Genomic DNA, 22,791 nt, shown 5'->3' with positions numbered 1-22,791 from the left:
TGGTAAAGTAATTCCAAATTTTCCCTTCTACAGGAATCTGCTTTTTACAAGAGAGGAAACTTTTTCTTAGCCTTCCAGTTTCCAAATTTTATCAATTCTGTTGCAAGCTAAAATAGCATGGGGCATTTCTAAATTATGATGATCAAAAAGGCTAAACCTAGGGTGCTGTGTGCAGTGAGGCTGAGGAGCGAGATGGCGTGCTAGAGCAGCGTTTGCCCATTTCAGCATTAACATGCTTTCTTGTGTCATTTCGGGCCATGCTGGGTACTGATTTTCAAGACATCTAAGTACAATATAAGGATTTAGTACAGTACAAGGATTAAGTGCACTGAGACCTTTACCAGGAGGCAGTATGGTTACCATCCTCCCAGCCCAGCTCCCTTCACTCTGAGCAGTTCTCCCATATCATGCCAACAGAAACTGCAACCCCCCACAGACTCCCAGGTACCTTTAACTGTGCCAGAGGGAATTAATCATAAAGCTATAGTAATGCCATGAAAACACCACTTGGATGGGCTGAGACTCACCCTTTCCACAATTTAGGCACTGAGAACTGGAAGAAGACACATGTAAATTATTTTTAATGAAGGACAGAGCCACAGTGAGGTGGTATGTGATGTAGATGTAGCCTAGCCATGCTCACCCTTGGACTGGGAGCATGGTCTGTCCCCTTTACAACTGAACAGTGTTGGAACATTTGAGCAATCAGGCTGCCTATCCCACCCCACCCTTCCTCATAACTGTGTACTTGTGGGGCAAAAAGCAACTGGCATTACATCCCAGCCTTCTCAACTTCAGCAACCATGGTCGCTGCTCTTGAACACAGATGTGAGATAACACCTGCTGGACTACAGACCAAGCCAACAGAGGAGACAACTATTTTCCCAACCCTGAGCATTTGGCTCTTTTGTTTGTCCATTTGTTTCTGTTTCGTTCATTCAACACAGAAAAGCTCCTTGCTCCAGAGCTGTAAATATTCAGAATTTATGATGAATAAGGAAGGATTTGACTGGACACAGCTTTGCAGCCTAAAGCTTTTACAAATACCATCTGCCACTGAGGTTGTCTAAAAGTTTACCATTTATTCATGGGGTGGTAATAGCTGTTCAGAATTTAATATAGTCATTATTTTTCTGAGGTTTATAAAGTGGAATCTGAGCTATGTTACTGATATCTTTCTGGTAATATTCACAATGATCCAAAATATGATTCTTAATAACACAGTCAAGTGTCTTGACAGGTATTTAGATGAGCTTTCCAAAATGTCAGCAGTTTTGGTAAGGAATATTACTGCGATGGTTGGTTTCTAAAAGAAAAGGATAAGCCATACTCGAGGGAAGAAATATTAGGGTGTTTTTCAGTAGGCAGATAGCCAGGTGTGAAAGCCACAGCTACCTGCATTGAGAAAGCTACTCATTTGATCTACTGGTGCCAGTTGTGGCACAAACTTTGTGGCAGAAAGCTTTTTCTAGTCTTCTCAAATTAGAAGTGAGCTAACCACATGTGATGCTTTTATTTGTTTGAAATGTCTGTGTTTTTATATATAGTAACTGAGTAACTGAGAATGTTCTTTCAGTTGTGGCTAAAATTCCGTTGTAAGCTTTCAAACACTAACTTCCAGTGCCATGGGGCATTGGTTCAACAGTTTAGTTATTGTTCTGAACGAACAGTAGGTTTAAATGTCTGGTGCTTTCGCCTGATTAAATGCCACCCCCCCAGCCTTTTTCCATTCTAAGAAAGTCCAAAACTTGCATTGATTGTTTTGCATTCCTTAATATTTTATGTTATTTAAAACAATACAAACATGGAGTGATTCCACAGGGCACACAGTGAAATAGGATTGGAGTCTAATCTTGCACTGTACTTTTTATACTGTTAGTATGACTTTTATTATTTCCCTGGAATGGCTTTTTCTTTCCATTTCCCACTGGGGAAATATTTGGCTTAAAACAAGCTGCAGGCTATGCATACTTCTTGAATATTTTAATGATCTACACAAAACCCATTAGCTGACACAGTGGCAACTAATACTTGACAGACAGTAGGATAACAGTTGTCTCAGAGACTGTGAGAGGCCAGAAGAATCTTGAACACTAATCTTGCAGGAAAGATGAAGAGTTGCCTTGAGCAGTGATGCAGCTCATTCAAATGCATGTCGATCTGTCTTGATGGAGAACTGGTGCTTCAGATCCCTGGTGTAATGAGCTCTGAATCAGATGCTGTTCTTGGCTACCAGGCAAGCTGCATCTGCAGAGTACATCCTTGTAACTCGTTTAAATATTTCTCACTTTGGAGGGAGCAGGTTAAGACAGATCCAGGGAAGGAATGCTGCGAACACAGATTCTGTATCTTTTTTGGTGGACTGGTAGTCGTGCCAGTGTAGCTGTGATCACTAAGAGTGGCAGATCAATCCCAAGCATCATGGGAGGTAACAGAAGTCTGAAATCCTCTCCATGTGTGATCAGCCAGTGCATTTGATCCTTGCACTGGTGAAATTCCTTCCTGGAGGCAGGCAGGAGGAAATTAGAGATGGGTTAGGGACTGTTTACCTTAACCTGTCCAATTGCATGTTTCTATCAGATGGAGAGGATTCTCGGTGTCTTACTCCCAATGTCTGTATCCTGCATCGAGTGTGTAAGTGACTTCTCATGTTGGCAGCAACACCATGACTGAATGATACTTTCAAGGTCAAGAGTTAAATGCCAGCACCCTACTAATTCTTCCAGCCAAATGGACACCTGAAGAGCTGATGTACTGTTGTACTTAATGTTTGAGTTATACGTAGAAAATACGCAGTAAAACTCTAGATAATTGGATGTGGACTGCATTTGCAATTTATGTTCACTGGATAATATGCATACCTAATATGCAGAGACCTAATATTCAACCCAGCAAGAGAGCACAGTTATAGGCAGGCTGAGCAAATGGAGCTTTTCAATTTAAATGTGCAAATGAATTTCATACACACATGGGCACTATTAGCAGATGGTCAGTTAGGAAGGCTGTGTACAGGGGAGGGGTTCTTTCCTTTTAATTTGATAAGAATCTGTTCATGTGGATGTTGTTTCATCTTGAGGAATAGCTTTTATTATCTGTAAATATCTTGTAAAATATGAGATAGACATTCACAATTACCCAAGAACATCAGGTATGAAGTAGTGGATGAAGAATTTTCTCTGGATGGAGAAAAAAAAAAAAGAGAGTCAAATATTTTTACGGTTATCTAATTTTCAGAACACAATGTGGCACGAGTAGCTCTAGTAGAAACACATTAACGAATGCTGATGATTCACACAGGATTGCTGAAAATTGTGAGAATTCCTTAAGGAAGAAAAGAATTCTTTAAAAAGCCCTTTAAGACAAAATGGGTATGAGCTAACTCTGAAATGGGAGGCAAGCAGAGAACTGGTTATCACTTGTTTAGACCTGCTGCTCTAGAGTTCATCTGCTGTATCCTAGTACTGAAGGGGGAGTGGAGCACAGGAAAAGATAATCCAAGCAGAAAGGAGAGGAAAGCCTGGTAGTATGAGCTGGCATTTCTGCTTAGCCTCTGTCTCAACTAGATCTCATCACTCACTTCTTAGACTCTGCCATATTCTTGGCATCTCCCCTTTTATTATCTCAAGAAATTGTCAGTGTGACAAAGTACATTTCAGCATTTGTGAGAAACACTGACTAATAACGGTCCTGTGAGTTTTTAAAGAGCTCTTCATGCTTTTCTGATCTTTGAGGACTGTTTCTTACTCAGTCCTAGTCATGATCATGTCTCGACCCCCAGTAGCTCTGCAGAAAATAGTTGTTACAAATAATTTTGAGCACAATCTTTGCACACAATGCCACCTGCCAAAACTGAAATATCTTCAACAAAAGTCCCAGCTGTCAGCCAGTCGGACTGACCGCATGTGAAGCAGTCATGGCGCTCTACCTCCTCTACCTGGCCACAGAAAGAAAGGGTAGCTGACCTGTTCTGGAAAGCAGCATTTGACGCTGGGCAGAATTTCTGCTGCCAACCCATGCTCACAGACAGTGGGGAAGCAGAACAGCCAGAGACATGCATCAGCACTCAGGCTGGCCAGCCCCTGTGCCCACCAAGCCCTGTGTTCTTGTCTCAGGCACAGGCAGCAATTGCTGCCTCAGGGACTTGTGGGGGAAAGACACAACAAAAAGATGATGCCTCTGCTAAATGAGTTTTCTCCTACTCTGTGACCATGAGACAGAACTCAACCTTTCTATTTTTCTCTGCTTTTATTTATGGAGAGTCTTGTCTCTTCTGTAATCTTGTTTGTATTATTTTCTGTAACCTTGTTTGGTCTCTCCAGTTTATATGTCTGTACTTTACTGGTTATAGTCCACTATGTGTGGGCAATGCCAAAAAGGGAGAGAAAGGTACAAAAACAGTCCTCATGGAAAACCATGGACTTGTTTCATTACCTAGAAAATGTCATCCTTGCCCTCCTGTGCTTAACTATTGACATACATGCTACAGCATGAGGTTTACTAATGCATAAGAAGCATCTGGTTTTGTTAGTGCAGGAATGTTCCTATTTTCCATGCAACTATCAAATCTTTTCTCAAAATTTCCCTAAGAACTCACCTGAATGGGGCCTAAGCAAACAGGTGCTTCTCCATGACAGATACTTTTTTCTTTTCTATTCCCACGTGGAAACAAGAAATGTGTCTGTTCCCCATACAGGAAAATCTAATTGCAGAGGACTGCAAAAACACCTGACTGGTAGAGGATAATTTGGCCTGCTCCTCACAGTCCACAAAGGTTCTCCTCTTAGCTCAAGAGATGGAGGGGAACATCCTGACTGTCTGAAAGCACTCCCTTCACCACCCTGTTGATGTAAGATCATAAACTGGGAGACCTTGGGGGTCTCATTTTGCCGTCCATGTAAAGTGCTGAGAAATATTAATGTGTCAGTCTTTGCAAGACTTCTAACTGATCTTAAGACTGGCCACAGCTTGACCTGATCATGGTTTATTTGTCACAGAGAAGATACAATTAATATGTATCACCCACAATTAATATGTGGGTGAATATACAAGGAAAACAATGTCTTCAGCAGGGAAGTAGCACAAGGCTTCTGTCACTGACACTCGCCTTTGCCCTGTCGTTTCACCCACTGTGATTAGAAATTCATCAAATATGTCTGGAGAATTTGCATGCTTAGCCTGCTTTGGAAAGAGGGGATTGTCTAGCTGTGAAAGGAGATTATGCAGCAATTTCCTCCTCAGCACAGCAAGACAATGAATCTGACTCTTCATTATAGAGGAAGGATGAGTAAGAATGGTTGCATTTCCTGTGCAGCAAGAGCAACATAAGCCGTGCTCCAGATTCCTTTGGGAATTTCCATGATCATGTCAATTTCAGACACAATATATAATGTAACTATGAGAAAATGTAGATGTTTAAATAGGAATGTTTGTGGGGAAGGGGAAAGGGATCAATTCACTAAATAATGTTTGATCTCAGCTAGAAACACAGCTCTACAAAAGAAGACAGGCTCAAAATTAGTCACTTCAGTTTTATAACTCATGCATTAATTACTGACAGCAGCAATGTACTTCTGAGATGACCGTAGCTTTTAACAGATATTCTCACATTCTCTCACCGCTTTTGAAAATATTTCCCTTCACTTACAAAAATATTTTGCTGTGTTTTCATAATGTGAAAGGCTGTAAAGAAGTCTTGCAGTTACTTGTATATTTGCTAAATAAATGGAGAGAGGTCCCACAAAGCATCTGCCTCTTTCTCCTACATTTTCACATTCATGCTCAGGGTAAACACAACTGGTGTTGCTGGTCAGGCATCAGTTTTTCTTTCCCAGAGTCTTTAACAGATACACAATCCTGCTTAGATTTTTTCTAACTTGAGGGAGGTTGTACATCTGCAAATGCAAAAATGTATCACAGGGACAACAGTCACAAGGACACATTCTTCTGCTCAAAAAAGACTGTCTAGCAACTGGATGTTAAAAAACAATGGTTAGAGGAAAAATTTCCTGAGCAGCCTTAAGCACGTGCCTTAGGACTAGTATGAATGTGGTTACAGGCTGAGAATCCCAGACTAACTGTTGGCTCCTGAGGGACCAACCCATGAATTCTGAAATGCATGTGCAGAAACCCCAGTGAATGCCCAGAAAGACTTTAGATGCCTCAAAACTGAAATTATTTCTTACGAGGATTAGTCCAAACAATTACCAAAGGTTGTTCCCTGATCATGTGCTGAGTGGGAAGTCAGGCAGGCAGACAGCCAGCATGCTGTAGATGTCTAAGATGAAGCATGGGAAGTTGTCTCCATGTCTGTCCATTTCCTAGATCCTGCCTTTGAGGCACTTCCTCAAAGTTTTAAGGCGAAGGGAAAAAAAAAGGAAGCATTGAACTACAATCATCTAAATGTACCTACTGTTTTTCTGTGACAGTGTTCACCACATCTCTTCTCTGTTCATGAAGTCTTTAAAAAGTCCTTCAGTGACATTCACCTCTCTGATGTAAAGAATGTATCATTATTTCCTGCAAAGTTGGAGACTTCCTTCAGCAAGAGGAACTTGGAAGTTCTTCCTAAAACAGCCGGTGTTGAAACTGTGCTCTCAGGAGAGAAAGAAAGCTCCCAAGGGAGAGAAAAGGGTAGCCATGTCAGGCTATTTTAAAATAAAACCAAAAGCTTCTATTAACACCTTGGGGTGAAGTCTGTCATGGTAAAAGGATCTGAGCAGCATCCTGGTTCATCCAGAACCCTCTAGGGTAAGGAATGGACAAGAGACACGTACAGATGCAAGTGTGAGAAGGCATATGAAAATGGCCAAGGCCGCATGGTTGGATGTGCCTGTGTACCAAGTTAGGTCCGTTTTAAGTGCCTGAGTACAATTTTTTTTTTTTTTAACTGGCTTCTTTTTTCTTTTCCTCCCTCATAAAGGAAATGCAGTGACTGCACATGTCTTATTAAAAGATTGCTTGTTTGGCTGGTGGCCATAGAAGAATAATTCCTCTTATTGCTCAATAAATCAAGTTACTGTCATTTTAAACACTCTAGCTGAATTTCTGATGAGCACATGAAAGAGTTAACTCTACCACTGTCATGCTACTACAGCATTAAAATAACAGAAAATTTTGGGAACATAAAATGTATCCTCTCTTGTAGCATAAATCTGGAGCCTAAGCAAAATCCTTATAAAATTATGCCATTCTGTAGAAGTCTTACTCTTACTTGTAAAATAATCAAGCAGAGTTGTGGACTAGTAAAGTGCAAGTAAAATACATGCAGGGAAGCAGAGTGGTGTCTTTTGAATTTGTAGGCATTTCAAATGCATTTTTATAATTTTAAATAAAATTCTTAAAATGCTAAATATTTTTTCATTTCAGTTAACACAACTTTTCTTACATACAATAATCATCAGGCTATCCTGGACTGGACGGGCATGTTGATTTTATTTGAAGTGGTGGGCTCCTTCTCAGAAAGGTTTTTTTGTTGCTTTAGCAATTGAAAGCCTTTCTTTCCTAATAGGATTAACCCAAATAATTACCAAAGGATTTCTCCGTCATCTGAGCACAGTTCCCCACAGTGGTATTAAAAAGCCTGTCTTCAGTACAGAAATAGTCAATGGCCGTGAGTAGCTGAAAAGGTTATAGTTAACTGTTGCCACTCAAACCAGAGAAAGTCATCTACAAAGGCAGGACTGCAGTATTTTGTACCCTAATCTCCATTGTGCCCAACTTTTCCCATTGTGGGAAGAATAAATATTTGCCACAAAGTCACTAGGGAGGCTCTGGCAGACAGCAGGGTGAAGTGAAGGACCACAATGCAAATGGTAGGTGTTGCGACAATCCTTTGCAACACTTGTTCGGTAACATGCGAGTGATCTGGGATAACAAAGCTTTAACATTGTGTGTGTGTCAAATTTCATGCTAGCTAGCCCTTTGGTTCTGGATGCAAACTGGGGTCCTCCCCTCTGACCTATTGGGAAGGGAGTCTAGTTGTGGTTTTTTGGCAGATCCCTGAAATCTGTGAGATACGTCAGCATTCTGTGGGAGAAGCTTCAGCTTTAGGACAGCTCCTTGCTGCTTTTTACAATCTTTACATTTTTAGGTACTTTATCTAGAGCAGTAACAAATTTTGTATGAAAAAAGGAACCCCTTGAGGAGGGGAAAAAAGAAATTGTTACTCAGGTTGAAACTGCACAAAGGCATCCTGCTGGGGAAGCAGGTCTGAATTAGTGTCTGTGACTTTAATCCATGTATCTAATCCATAACTTTATTACTTGTTCAAGTCACGCAGTATGTTTCTGCTGTTCTCAGCCTTCATTTCAGGAGTTCTGGCTCTGTATCCATATTCTGTGCAGCATAATACGTTGTACAGAATAAAAGAAAATGAAGTCTGAAAGGCACTTCTTCAGCATTAATGTACAGGTATCAGTTTGACAGATACATGTCTGTAATCATAGGTCATTGTTTGGTGTACCAGGAAATGAGCAATTCTGGCCTGACCTGTCTTAATATTCCTTGAAATCACAGGATATATATGCATACTTTTTCCAGCTCACTGTGAACCCTGTTGTTTTGGTAGGAAAAAGGCTTGGTAAACCTCTTTATTTGGGGTGCTTCATCTCATGGTACTATCTGTACCTGTTTCCTTTCTGCCTGGCCTCTGGAGACTTCCAGCTTGTGTAATTGCTTTTGAACATAATCACATTCATGGATCAAAGAAAATGCACAACCTTATTGTTGCAAGTTAATTGTTCCTGGAATAATTCTTACAGGTTGTCCATGGTTGTCCATCTCAATGGTAGATTCAGACGCATCATTTCTTCCAGTTTCTGTGCTTTTCCGAACAGCTGGTATTATTTAGCCACTTAAGTTGGTACTCTTGGAAACTTTCTCATTATCTAATGCACGGGCAAGCTGACTATTGCCAGTAGCTAAAACTTACCTCTACACTGGTAAGCAGTAAAACTGAACTTTCTGTCTGCTGCAGTCACATTAAAAATGCATAATGCTTCCTGTAATTACATACATGCACAGAGATTACTTTTTTTTGTTTTGTTAGAGGAGGAAAGAAGATGGAGTTGGGGCGTGGAAGGTGGTGGAAACAGATACAAGTAATTATTACTGCTGACAAGACCTCAGCTGCATAGGTTTTTAATTAGTCCATGTCTAACCCTAATAGTCACTGTTGGGATAATACTAGCACTTCTTAAGCAGGCTAGTTTAGAAAGGGAAGTGTATTGTCTGCTCACACCTGCACTGCGTAGTGTTACTAGCACATACTCAGCAATGCAGGCCAAAATGTTCCAATTTTTTTCAGTTCACTTGGTTAAATTTTAGTCATATTGTATTCTTCAAGGCAGTCTCAAGGAGCAAACTCCATGCAGCTGCACAGGGCTGCTTTCCTGATGACACTGTGAACTGATGCCTGACGAAGGGAAGGAATGCAGTATACCAAATTTCACATAATTTTCAAGTGTTATTAACAAGGCCTCCAGAGAATCATTTCAAATTGATCAGTGAAGCAGGAGCATGATCTCTGCTCTTCACAGCAAAAGAAGTTCAAAATTCAAGACACCCCGCCTTTTCCTTTCTTAGCTGAGCTGAAGGCTACTGGAATAAGTAGAAATGTTATGCCCATGAATGGGTGTCAGCCTGGTCCATCCTTGGGAGCTTGGTCTTTGCCCTGTGGAGCTGGTGCCTTTAGAATGGAATCTATTTTAGTCACATCCTTGTTTTCTCCTCTAGCGTGTGCAAAGTTGTTAAAATGTCATTCCTTTGTTGGAAACCCTGAAGGAAGGACAAAGGATTTAGTGTGAAATTAGAAACACTGGGAGGTTTTTTTGCCCTTTGGCAGCTTTTAATTTCATTGGGGTTAAGCAACAGTTAAGCAGTACGCAGAGTTTTAGCAAGAGCAAAGCATCTCTCAAGTGAAAGCATGTATCAGATCCTCATTGCTGTGGCTAAGTAGGCTGCAATCTTGCTCAAATTGGCAAGATATTTTACCCTGTCTTTGCAGAAGCAAATTTCTGAAGGAATGATAGAGTTTTATTAAGTTCTGGGTTCAAACTGTGGCCCTGATCAGAAAGGGATTTAGGGACACTATTCATCTCATCTATGTGCAAACAAACCAAAGACACAAAGTGCCTTTTTCTTTTTCTTGCAGCCCTGTAGGCTTTCCTTCTCCACTTCGCAGCCACCATTTCCACCACAGGCATAGCATACCTACAGTGGTGTACGTGATGACAGCTCTGTTTTATTTGACTTTCTCTCTGGATGCTAATTTGAAAGAGCTTGGCTGAGAACACAGAATACAGGGTGACCTTAACCCTGCCTCTCTGGACCACCTTTTCAAAGGTCTTTCAGAGTAAATGCATTTATTCCTTAGACACCCTCAAGAAGAAGGGAAAAGACAGGCTGGGCTCTCCATTCTTTTTTTGTAGTCTCGCTGCCATTCTGCAGCCTCTGTGGTGAAACACAGGCACACATAATGCACCCCAGTGGACATGACCCACAGTGTGAATGCAGGAAATGCTGCAGGAATAATGAATCCTTAAAATGAAATGGTAATAATAAACTCATTCTGATGCATATGTATCAGCTCTGTCACTGCCTCTGATGCTTCATTCTAGGTTATTCAATGTCTTGCAGAAGGGGATGTTTCCAAAGCTGCATTACAGGACTTGTATTATCCAGTAGCCTGTATTGCCCATATGTTGTATTATCCAGTAGCCTGTTGTATGCCCATATGTTAAATACCAACAAGTTATAATAAATCTGTTTTACCCTGGTGTAAGGGTCTGCTCAGTGTCTGGAGCAGCACAGAGTTGGCTCTGTAGCTTTAAACTGCATCAGGGAAATGAAAGTACAGCAGATACATTTCTTTAAGGTTTCAGAGTTTCCTCTTTGCCGTTTTCCTCTCTTGCTCTTGACAAGACTCAGCCTGATGCACAAACATTGATGTCCTGTATGTGAGAAAAGTTAACTACCTTCATCAATTGATTTCTGGAAAAGGAGAGTTTTGCTTGTCTCCTAGACTATACAGAGCACAAAAAAGAGCCTGGGTGCAGGAGTGAGAAAGATGTGACAGGCTAGGCTTTGCATTTAAAACATAGCTACGTAATACAAGCATATTCGATTAGACTACTCAAAACTCATTACTAGACATAAAATCTCCTTTGTCATACTTACTTGAATTCTTCTTAATTTGCTGGAAACTGACAGTTTTCCAGCCAATGCCAAAGGAGTGATTCATGCCTTCTATGGCCTTCTGAATGCACTAAGAAAGAATATTAAACATTAAATATTAAATGGTACCAGGTACTAGGATTCTGAGGCATGATGAGAGCTGTTGCTTTTGTTATTGTTCAGTTTTGGTACTTAAAAATATTGTGTTGCTTATCTGTTTCAAACAGTGAACATCTCACTTCTGCTAACTTGAGCATAATCAGGCAACATATGGACATGACCAGAGCTGAACTAAGAAATGTAATTGAATTAATATCTCAGTTTAGGATAAGGTGGATTAACTTCATTATTTAGAGGTATTTGTAGAAAGCTGCTAAGCAAACCAGCTCTTGAGGTGAAATCATAGTATTTTCTGCAAGCAAAGTTCTGAAATTTGCAGATTCTGAAAGTATAACTGTACTGTAAGATGTACTTTAGAAGTCCAAGCCACAAATATGCCAATGTCCTGTCATTAATAAAGTTTATTTAATGATACAGAAATTCTTCCATGCAGTAGGCTGCTCCATGCCTTTGACTTCTTTCTTTTTGCTTGTCTAACAGCAAAACTATTGAACACACACAGTAAAGAGTTACTCTACGAAAAACTCCACATGTGGTTAGAATATTAAAAAGTGAAGTAAAGTATTATGCCTTAAGGTTTAAACAGCAGCTGTTGAGAATACATGCAGGTACAAAAATAATTCTATTTACACCCAAAAAACCCCAAAAAGTGCAGTAAGTAGAGTCAAGATTTTTCAGAGTAATGGGGATCCTTTTGGGATTTTCTACAAGCCTCTGCCTAAATTAAGCCCAGATTCAGGAAGGGCTTTGGGTCATGGTTTCACTATGCAAAGTCTTTTGTGAGAAGACAAGGTCAAGGGACTTCAGGCCTATTCTCTTTCTTCCAACCTAGATATATGGTTTTTTACAGGACCAGTATGGGAATTAGGGCTGAACAATGTTACTGCACTAGTTCAAGTGACAGAAGGAACAGAAAGAAAGGAGAGACAGGGAAAGGGATGATATTGCTGCCCAAACTGTTTATCATGAAACCACTGTGCTATGCTCCAAAATGCCTTCTCAGTTCCTGAATTAGGCTCTGATTCAAAAAGGCACTTAGATATATGATGTGGCCCATCTCTAATCAGGAAGGCATTTCACCACTTGTTTAAGTATTTTATTAACCGGGTGTCAGTGAGGGAGGGATAATCCCTTGATTCAGGGTTTTCAGGACCTTGACTCAAATTATCGTTGTCCAGTGACACTGCCAGCAGAGCACTGTGAATACAAAAGTTGACAGCACAAAATCCTGCACAGCTGAGCTTGTGCAAAGTAGCAGTATTGCCCCATGAGGAATTTCTTCTGTCTGAATAAAGTGGTTCAAATGCAGGAGTGCAGATGCATTTGAGCACTAAGGTAGGTGGGAGTGAATAACCAAGCCTGAGCCCTGTGACTGCACTGCTGCTGCAGCTTATTGCCACACTGTGAAAATAAATAATCACAACCGCCCCAGCAGATTTGCTGGAGACTCCAGTGACAGAGTGAAGGGGGTATCAGACCTGGGAAAAAAAAACAACCCCCAAACAAACAAATAAAAAAAAATCTGAATTTCACATGGACTTTGTCCATCTGCTTCAGCTGTCAGGCAGAAGAGCCTAGCTGAGTGCATTACATGTCTTTGCATCTCTTAAATGTTCCTTTACCACGTGGTAGAGCTAATAATTATTAACCTAAACAGTGGTGGGGCCCATCCCAGTTTTGTGACTTAGCAGAGGCTGGGGAAATGAGTCAGTTCCATTGATGAAAAACCCTGACATTCATGGTTTGATGTCCTATTTCTATGTCTCGTGTAGTGCCACTAGCTCTGCTTTAGAATAGGATGAAAGAAACTCAGTGTCTTTCATTTCACTTGAAGATGAAAAGATTCAGAGCACCTTTTTGGTTCCCCTGAAATAACAGCCCATTTTATGGCAGTTTTCAGTTTCAATTACTGGCTGTAGCTATTTAAAGTATATACATTTCTCAAAACAGCCATTGTAGTTGTGTCGGATTTTTTCAAATCACTGTTTCTGCAAGACGCAGCTATTGGACTTACAGAAAACATATTCCTAGTGTAAATGCTTGGTGTAAATGTGTATATGTGATGCCAATACAGAAAACGCTGCCACAGAGGCAACATGAGCTCTCCCAAATGTTTTCAGAAGCATTGTTGTTTGTATACCGTGCTTCACACATTTCCAAGAAATGTACTGGTGTGAGGACCTGCTTCTGACACACCAGCATCCAGTGTAGTTGGTTTGGCTTGAGGGTACAGAGAGAGTTAGAATAGTTTCTTCATGTCCCCATCTTCTGTGTTGTCTGAGGGCATGGGGTCTTCCCACAGCAACCCTTTATACCAACCAAATAAAGCACACTAATGATTCTGGTGACACTGACATATTTACCCTCATGTCTATGGCTTTAAAAATAAATATGTATTTTTATTGCTCATCTTGTCTTGCCTTTTCTTAGAGGCTTGATGTTTCATCTCCTCGCTCACATATGGCTGCAAATGGGCAGAGGGTATAAAACAAATAAAGGGAAGAAGGTGGTGGAAATGGACAGAAGCATAAAAACAGCGCTATCATCTATATTGTGTTTGCTTTACATCTGGTGAAAAATAAGATGTCTGTTTGCAAGTGACAGCCTGTCCCATTTTAACATTTGGAGTTCCAGTGACAGGACCAGTATAGAAGCAAAATAAAGTTTTCTCCTTGTGCCATTTGAGATGAGAGATGAGTTCCTAGTAAGGCCTTTTGGAAGGACTCAAAGAGTGCTGGCATCAGTCCAAGGGAGATGGATTTTGGAAGGGAGATTGGTGAAACACTGAAAGGATGAATAAATGAATCATTTTGTACCACGTGTGATGGCCCTCTCTCCCCACACCATGACTGCTGGCAATGATGTTGCTCATTGGGCCTGATCGCTTGCTTTAGGTCACTTCTCCATTTTTATATAGTGCACTTATTTAATTTGAAGAAAGTGCAATCAATAAAAAGCGATCCTTTTATCTTCCTCATCAATCTCGTCTTAATGAACATGCACTTTTTTCTTCTTCTTCTTAAATCCTTGGTTACAATGCTTTTAATTTCTCAAGTGTATGGTAGAAAAAGGGGTGCAAACACATGATGGAGCAGTTGGTGCTGCATGTTGCTGGTTGCTTCTTACTGAAGAATGAACATGTTCTTAAAGGAAAGCAGTGGTCTGGGGGAGGGGGTGCAGATCACTTGTCCTGCACTGATGTATGGTCCTCTGAGTATTCTTTTTTAAGCTGTCATCCAGCAGAGCCATGAATAACCACTTATGAAGAGATATTTTCATTTCCTAATGTCCCAGCAGTTGCAAGAAAGTAGATAATTCTTATGAAATATTTTTGTGGACTATTAAGACTTTATTTAAAGGAGATAGATATTGGAAAGCCAATGCCTTCCATGAGAATGACTCACCACGCCTACTTTCCAAAACTTTCAGCAGGTTTGGGTCTCACTATGGTATGACTGAAGGGTCAGCTGAGTTAAATGGTACTTGTGCTCTAGTTTGCAGGATGATGTCAGTCATAACCACATATCTATTCACATCTTTGTGGCTGGCCAGAGAGAATGGTCCTCTGCAGTTTGGTAATATGAAGTCTACCTCCTTTTAGCACCCATAAAACTGGTGGACAGATAGAACATGTTCCTCCTCATCACAGGCTGGAAGTTAATGCTGGTTTGGGTTGTGCATTATTTTCTTGAGCCTTCTGGGAGTGAAACTTTTCAAAAAAACCCCACTTGATTCTTTGCAAAAACACTCCATGAAATAAAATTACAGTTTTCTAAGGCTCTTAGTTTCAACATGTCATTTGGCAGGAGTCCAAATCTCAGTCATAGATTAGCTTCATTAGTGTAGACTCAATCTGCATTTTCCTCTAAGCCAAAGACACCCAAGCTATGTGGGAATCAGAAATAAATCTTTGCACAAGAAGCTAACCTTATTGCAAACAGGCAAGTAATTTCCTTTTTTGTCCTTCCGTGTTTACCACCACTGGGCTACCCCAGTAAAACTTTGTTACCTCAAGGTCATGCTCCCACTTGATTTCTTCCGCGGTCTCCCTTCCAATGAGCCAATTGCTGACTTCTCGCGGCCACTCCTCTCCTTCAGCCGGGGCAGAATCCATGTTTGAGCAGAGCATGCCACTGCTAGCATCTCACAGCAGAAATGTAAAAAGCTCAAGCCTGCAGCTGCAGGATAAAGGACTTCTGCATTGCTTTGGGGGCAAGGGGAACAGAAAGGACCCACAAAGTCAGCGAACTGTACCTTCAGTTTATGCTTGTATCTTCAGACCAAAGTGAGAGACAATCATCAATCAGCTTTTACGGCAGCCTCTAGAGCTGACTCATGTGCTCCCGTACCCACCCCGACGCGGTAAAGAGCACAGGGTTTCATTTTGGTCCAAAAGGTTCCGGGAGGAACCGTCCCGTGAGGTATAGGATTGCAGCATGGCAGGCAGGCTGTGTTCTGGCCCTGGCCACCTGTGGAGCAGGGCCAGGGAAGCTGCCTGGCCGATGATTCAGCGCCTCCTTTCTCCCTTCTTGGCGGGGAATAGCGGGAGCCGCAGGCACCCCGGAGGCGGGGGCAGCGTGCCGGGTGCCGCCGCGCTCTCCTCGCCGCAAGACCCCGTGGCCCCTGCGGAGCTGGGGGGCTGAAGCAGCGCTGCAGGCTTCCCTGCGGAGGGGGAGGAGGTCTGGGCAGAGCCGTCTGCGTGGTGCTGAGGCAGGCAGCCTGCGCGCCAGGGCTGGAGGTGCGGCGGGGGAAGGGACCCGCAGCGGAGGAGGGCACTGCAGCCTGGCCGGGAGCCAGGGACCACGGGCACGCTGCGGCCGCGGAGCCGGCGGGGGGTGTGCGGGTGTGCCCGCCCGCCTGCCTGCCTGCCTGCCGGGAGGAGCTGCTGCGGGCAGGCTGGGCCTGCCGGTGCAGGAGAAAAAGGCAGGGAGAGATGCTGTCCAGCCTCAGTTTAGCCAGCCGGGCTGGGGCAGGAGCTCTTTGGAAGAGCCCTTTCCCGGTCCATGCGAGCTGGTGGCCCCTGCGGCAGCAAGGTGAGAAAGGGGGCGATGCCGCACATGCAGAGGAGCCCCTCAATGTGTCACCGTGCGGTAGCACGCCATCGCTCTGCCTAGCTGTGCAGCCTTTTGCGTGTTTGGTTTAACTTCGTGGCAGCCCTTGTAAGGAAGGTGCAAGATCTCCACGTGCGTTTCTGTTCAGCACAGCACCAGGGAGATGTGAGCATAGCAGGAACGTGGCTTAAAGGAAAGCAGATAAGTGTAGATAGGATGGAGGGTCGCAAAGATTACTGGAGGTTGAACACAGGCAGTTTGCCAGGAAGACCAGTGCAGGAAAGATGTGTACAGGACAGTGGATTAAACACGAGCTCAGAGAAGTGTCAGCAGGAGAAAGTCTCTTTACTGGAAATAGGAAGGTTGAAAAATTAGACATGGATAAAGAAGGAGAGAGATTTTTAAAAAATTCTGCCAAGCACTCAGATGCTATAGTATCTCATCTGTCTGGGTCTCAGCTTGCACTCCACTTTGAAGAGTCAGCTTCACACCTGAGGAACAACTTGTGTGTGCAAAAGTATGTCTGCTTTTCCCAGACTTATCAATTAGTCAGATAAAAGGTACATCCTTTTTCTAGAAACCATGCTTACTTGTAGCCACAGACCACCACTCCTGTCACGGCAATGCTACTGTGCTGTTACAATTTCTATAGACGTTGTGTTGTTACTGCTGTTTGAAATAGGTTTTGAGATACTCGAGAGAGGCTGCACTGATGCAGGATATTACCAGCTAAAGAGAACATGTGCTTTGTAATAAAGAGAAGCCATGTATGTAAATACGCAGTGCAAGCTGTTCATTCTGTCTGAGGTTACTGATCACATCATTAACCTAAGGACCAGACACTTCAATGGTAATGTAGGCTAGATTGTAAGATGATTTATCTTTTTGCATTCTTTCAGAGAGTGTTATCACTGGCTGTGCTTTAAGGTAAATGCTCCAAGCACTTGATTGTAGTAGCATTGTGATTACTTCAGTTGGCTACCACAGCCTCACAGGAAGCTTTGTGATCAGACATCCATCAATTAGTCCTTGACATGACTGTCTGTAAAAACACTATGGGATTCATTGAGATTTTGATAAATCTTTTTCATGCGAATGTTACTAATGTTCCCATGGAAGGCGGGGGGGTGAAGTGGGAGTGGAGTTGGAGGCAGAGAGAGAATATGTATGAGCCAGATGCCTCTTTTGACACTACCAAAAATATGTTGTTACAAAGGAATTTACCTTCCATGTGCCTGACTAAGATACCAACAAAAATTAGTTCAGAGCAATTTGTAGCACTTGATTCTTTGTTTCCTTATGAATCCTGCAGCCATTTATACTATGGAGAAACAGGGATTCTCACCAGTAAATCTTCAATGTAAATGTTTTCATTAAGTTCAAGGAACTGGAAATTGCCTTGCCTTTCATACACATCTTTATTGTTACACAGTTGCATTTTTCTGTGAGAGACAAAAGAGACTGGCAATAGATCTGATTCTGATCTTACTTTCATTATGTTAACCAGACTGTTGATTTACCCCTGTATTATACTGCGCTGGTGGAAACGGTAGTGCTGGGTATTAGTAAAGGTGAGAAATGACAGCCAAATTTAAAAACAAAGTGTAAGCCTTTAATAAATAATAATAAAATACTTTAATTCTTTTCTTTTTGTTTTTTTTAGTCTAAGGTGAGTGAGGATATATTCTAGCAACCTGTGAGCTCTTGAAAACTATATTCAGGAATTGACTTTAGTGTGAAGTCTGAGGTTTTTGGGTTTGGAAAAGGGTTTGGAAAGGAGGTTGGAAAATGGAACTAAAAAAAAAAGCAAACCTCTTTGCAATAACTTGAATGAAAATTTGCCAGAGGTGGGAATGGCTTAGGGTGTTTTATTCCCTCTGCTTGATCTAAGATGCATTCCAGCCCTATTCCTAGGAAATAAAACTTACTCAGGAGCTTGGAAAGAAAATCTGTCTCTAGGTGTCAGGCAGGGAAAAACTGCTTCTGGAAAGAGGTCTTCCCCTTGGGAGAGATCGAATATCAGACTGAGCGAGCCCAGTCCAACCCAAAGAGCTCCCACCGACACCCGGTCCTTGCCGGAGGACTTTGCCATCGATGGCCGCCGCCGCCTCTGGCCACGGTTTGCCTGGAGAGAGGGAGCTGGTGGGTGCACAACTCCTGTCCGCTCCCTCCCTTTGATTTGATGGCCTTATTCCTCCTAATTGGATAAAATAGGAAGTCACTGACAGTCCTGCGTTGCTGGGTGTACTGATTTCACTCAGAGCAGCCCTGCAGAGTGCGGGGGGTGGGGTAGGGGAGGAAGGAGCGAGTCTGTACATCAGGGAAACAGGCTGCGAGGGGGCTGGGGGAGCGGGGCGGGGGGGGACGGAGGAAAGTGAATGAGCGCTCAAGGAGGACAAAGAGGGAGGGGAGATAAAGGGAGTTACCATCGTCTTGGCATCGCTCTTCCTTTCAAACCTCTCTGTAATGATATTGTTTGCAGTGATGCTCAGACAGCGAGCACCTGCTGCTCTGTAATGATTCAGCCTCTTTCAGCCGCTGCTGTAACACGACAGGATGCTGCTGCTACTGTCACTTCTGCCGCTGCCGCTGTTGTTAGAGATTTTGCTTTTGCTCCTTCTGCCGCATGACAATTGTTTTCCTCGTCTAAGCAGATACCAGCCTCAGATGCTCAAGGTGAGAGTGTTGCCTTTTGCTCTGGGCTACTGGTTTACTTAATCCGGTCAGTTTGTTCAGTGTTTGTGGTTTTCTTTATCTCATCACCCTCTTTCCCCTTGTTTTGTTTTGTTGTGCTTGCTTTTGGGGGAATGTTTCTTCCCTCCTGCAGAAGAGCTGGAATTGCTTGAGAGGCATTTAAGGAATTCTAAAAGTGGCTAGCAAACAGGAGCTCAATAATTGCAAAGCTATTCTCACTTCAGAGAAGCAGAGACAGTGACGGAGGGCTTGGGGGCAGAGGGACCAGGGGATCTAATTTTTCCTGTGCATTACTCCTCTCGCAGTTTGGATGATGTTGCTGAGCTTCAACCTTTTATTGACTCCCACTCTGTGATTTTTGCAGAGCACTGTGACTATTACTACCGTCTCTTTTTGTCTGTGTCTCACAGTAATGGACTGTGATAGAGTTAAGGCCTTTTGGAGGTGAGCTGTTTGAGAGCTGATGCTTAAACATGTCTGAAGTAGCTGCCGACACTTTCCCCAGCCCTTCAGCTCAACTGAGCCCCGATGCGTCCCTCAACAGGCTCCCGGATGAGGAGAACATGCCGGGGACCCAAAGAGAGGACAGAAGTGTCCAGGGGATAGCAGGCCTTGCCGCAGCCTGCTGTGCGTGCCTGGAGGCAGAGCGACTGAAGGGCTGCCTCAACTCTGAAAAGATCTGCATCGCCCCTATCTTGGCTTGCCTGCTTAGCCTTTGCCTCTGCATTGCTGGCCTCAAGTGGGTCTTTGTGGACAAGATTTTTGAGTATGACTCTCCTACCCACCTTGACCCTGGGAGGATAGGACAAGACCCAAAGAGCGCTGTGGATCCTACAGCTCTATCTGCCTGGGTGCCTTCAGAGGTGTATGCCTCACCCTTCCTCATACCTAGCCCCAAGAGCAAGGCTGAAGTGACAGTGCGAAGTGACAGCTCACTTGTACCCTCCAAACCATTCCTCCAGCCTTCTCTATATAACCGCATCCTAGATGTTGGCTTGTTGTCCTCTGCTGCACCTTCGCTGTCACCACCCGCCCTGGAGCCTACCACAGCATCTCAGGCACAAGCAACAGAAACCAATCTCCAAACTGCTCCAAAACTTTGTAAGTAAAAGCTGTATGTTCCTTTGGTTTTTTTCCCTTTCACAGAAAAAAAAAAAAAAGGAAAAAAAAAAACAAACCACTTAACTGTTCTGGCGCTGTCTACAAGGAGGGCATGTGATTGGTTTGCAAAGATCAAGTGTGCTAGGACAGGTATAGCATGGGTTACCTTCTGAGAAGAGCATCTAGAGTCCTTTGAACTTAGTTCTGAGATATGCAGGACTTCCTGTGGGATGTCTGTAAAAGGCTAGTACTGCCTTTTTCTCTGCATCCACTTGTAGGAAAGTATGTGATTTACTTCTAGGGTTTATCTGATAGCTATTCCACATGGTATATTTTCCTTATAAATTGGCTTTGTGTCCTTTGCTGGATCTTCCGTGTGCGTTCTTTGCCTTGCCTGCAGAGCACTTCTGGTACATCCTTCCTGAAGTCTGTGTCTGGCAAATATCCCTATCATTCTCATGAAACTCTCAGAACAGTGAGGAAAAGCAACAGCAGATTTGAAGCAGTTAGAAACTAGGAACTATTAATTTAGCATCTAGCTTATGATCTTTCTCTTAGGAGCAAAGCATACATTTCTCTTTGTCTTTCCCCATCTCTAGGAGCTGATTCTTGTTTAAACTGTTTCCCGTATATTGCCTTACTGCCTTTTGTGGGGCATTTCAGGAAAGAATTTTTTCCAATGTAGGAAGAGTCAATTTCCAAATTAGTCTTTGCTCATCATAAAAACAAAAACAAAAAAAGGTATCTGTATTATTTTCTCAGTTGTGATCATAAAGCATCAAAATACTGCATTGCTGAAGTGTCATTTCTTTGTCATTCATAATTTTCAACCCATCAAATTCAAAGCAAACCAAGCCAGAAGTTCCTGAGTTATGTAAAGCTGTGCAACTCTAGTAAAAGAGAAGGCAGTGCACTGTTCTGCTGAGAGCACAGGGCTGAGGTTTCCTGTGGAAAGCTGCAGTGATCAGAGTGAAAAATTGCATTCCTCACAAATTTCCTTGCAGGTCCCCATCTCATTTATTCTCCCTCATGCCTTCCCTGTAATGCTGCAGGTTGGCCACATTGAAGATGGCACATACTAGACCTCACCCTGAGCTCTGAAGTCACCAGAAGTTCACTTCTAAGTTTAGCCCCACTGGGACTGGACATAGATATGTGGCATTTGGATTAGCTTTAACATTTTAGGCCAGCCACCTTGCCACTGAAAATGAGCATAACTACAGTGATTTCAGAGGAGGTCCTTTCAGCTGACAGTCAATCTTGAACAGCAGTTCCAGAATCAGTGAAAGAAAGTTCTGAGTATTCCTGCAGAAACCCTGCTGCCTTTTGCTTAGATAATGGGTGACTACCATCCTTCAGATTAAAAGTAATTTGTCAGATGGAAACAGTCTAATAGAGAAATACTGCTGTACCATTAAATGACAGGGGCTTTGTCTGTGGTATTACTTGAATTAACCACCTTTGCAATTAAATAGAACTATACTAAGTGAGCTTCTTTTAAAATATTGCTGATGCATAATATCTTTTTTGTACTGCAAATATTCTGACATTAAATATGACCTTTTAACACATTTTGCTTTATAAAGTAACCAGAGACAGAACAATTATGTTCAGTCATAATTGCCTCAAGAATCCCTCTTGACTTTCCACATATGAGGCAAACCTTTATCAATAACATGCTAACTTCATCTCTGAAGTAAAGAAGGGAGGGGTGGGGGGGTGGGCGGGGGGGGGCACAGAAGAGATTCTTTGGAGCTGTCACTGACAAAAAGCCATTATCTGCATTCAGATCTGCTCACATCTGGGAAATAAATGAATAAATGGTGGTCCAGAAGTTAGGTGATTGGGTTGAGAGGGGGTTTTTTGCTTTTGATTTGGGGGTTTTGTATGTGTGAGAGTTTTTGAGGTTTGGGATTTTTGTTTAATTTTGCCTTTTTTAGACATAAATGTGTTTTAAGGCATTGTAGACTTCCATAGCTACAGACTGAAAGGAGAGGGAGATCTGGTAGCAGATTAAGTTTGGGTTGCTGAGGGAGAATGTTGTGTAGACAGAATTTATTCTAACTGTGGCACATGATTCGGACTATGGCAAGAGTCTGTGATTCTCTGCAAAGAAAAATATGAAGACCTAGCTGGAAAAATACACTGCAGAAGGTCTGCCTAAGAATTCCAAGAGGCATGAAAAGAACTTTTTGGACAGCTCTTAAAGCACTGTCTTGGGGTTTTTGAAACAGCTGCATTTCAAACACATCATTGTGTTTTATGTAGAGCAAGATTTGTTGGAGAGGTTGACAGATTGCATCAGTGCTAACTTTTTTTAATGCCTTTGACAGCTATAAAATTCTCAGTGACATGGCTTGAAAAGTAGCATCTGCAAATTGGATTGTCCCTTCTTTTGCCTTTCAGTGTCCTTTTTTCTTTTCAGGCAGAGTGAGGTAACATGTTCCCAAAAAGTCCTTTATGTGCTGAAATTTTTTTTTCCAGTGCAGAAATAAAATGAAATGCACATTTCATATTCTGTGCTTGATGTACTGTTTCTGAACCTATCCCTTCCATGAGTTTCCAAATCCTTTTCTCTTCTCCTCTCTTTTCTGTCTTACTCAGCATATTCCTCTTAAAGCTGTATCCTTCAAGGTCATAGTCTGCAGAGAGC

At 42.4% G+C, this 22,791-nt stretch overlaps 1 protein-coding gene across 14 annotated transcripts in view; it reads left to right on the top strand.

Moving 5' to 3' along the window:
• Positions 1-22,791, top strand: part of NRG1 (neuregulin 1) — a 431,945-nt gene that overhangs the window by 214,664 nt on the left and 194,490 nt on the right. The window contains exons 1-2 of one of the 14 annotated variants that reach the window (XM_019286186.3): positions 18,805-19,019; positions 19,171-20,138. The exons of 7 other annotated variants lie outside the window; for them this stretch is intronic. In XM_019286186.3, coding sequence (XP_019141731.3) covers positions 19,511-20,138 — 628 coding nt within the window. In that variant the 5' untranslated portion in view covers positions 18,805-19,019; positions 19,171-19,510. Of the gene's footprint in view, positions 1-18,788; positions 20,139-22,791 lie in introns of those variants that run through there. 6 more of the 14 variants (XM_010400018.4, XM_019286189.3, XM_010400012.4 and 3 more) reach the window with 6 other exon arrangements.

This window comes from Corvus cornix, chromosome Z (genome assembly GCF_000738735.6).
Source record: "Corvus cornix cornix isolate S_Up_H32 chromosome Z, ASM73873v5, whole genome shotgun sequence".
Taxonomy (NCBI): Eukaryota; Metazoa; Chordata; class Aves; order Passeriformes; family Corvidae; genus Corvus; species Corvus cornix.
Note: the sequence above shows the minus strand (reverse complement) of the source record. Positions and strands in the feature narration are given on the sequence as shown.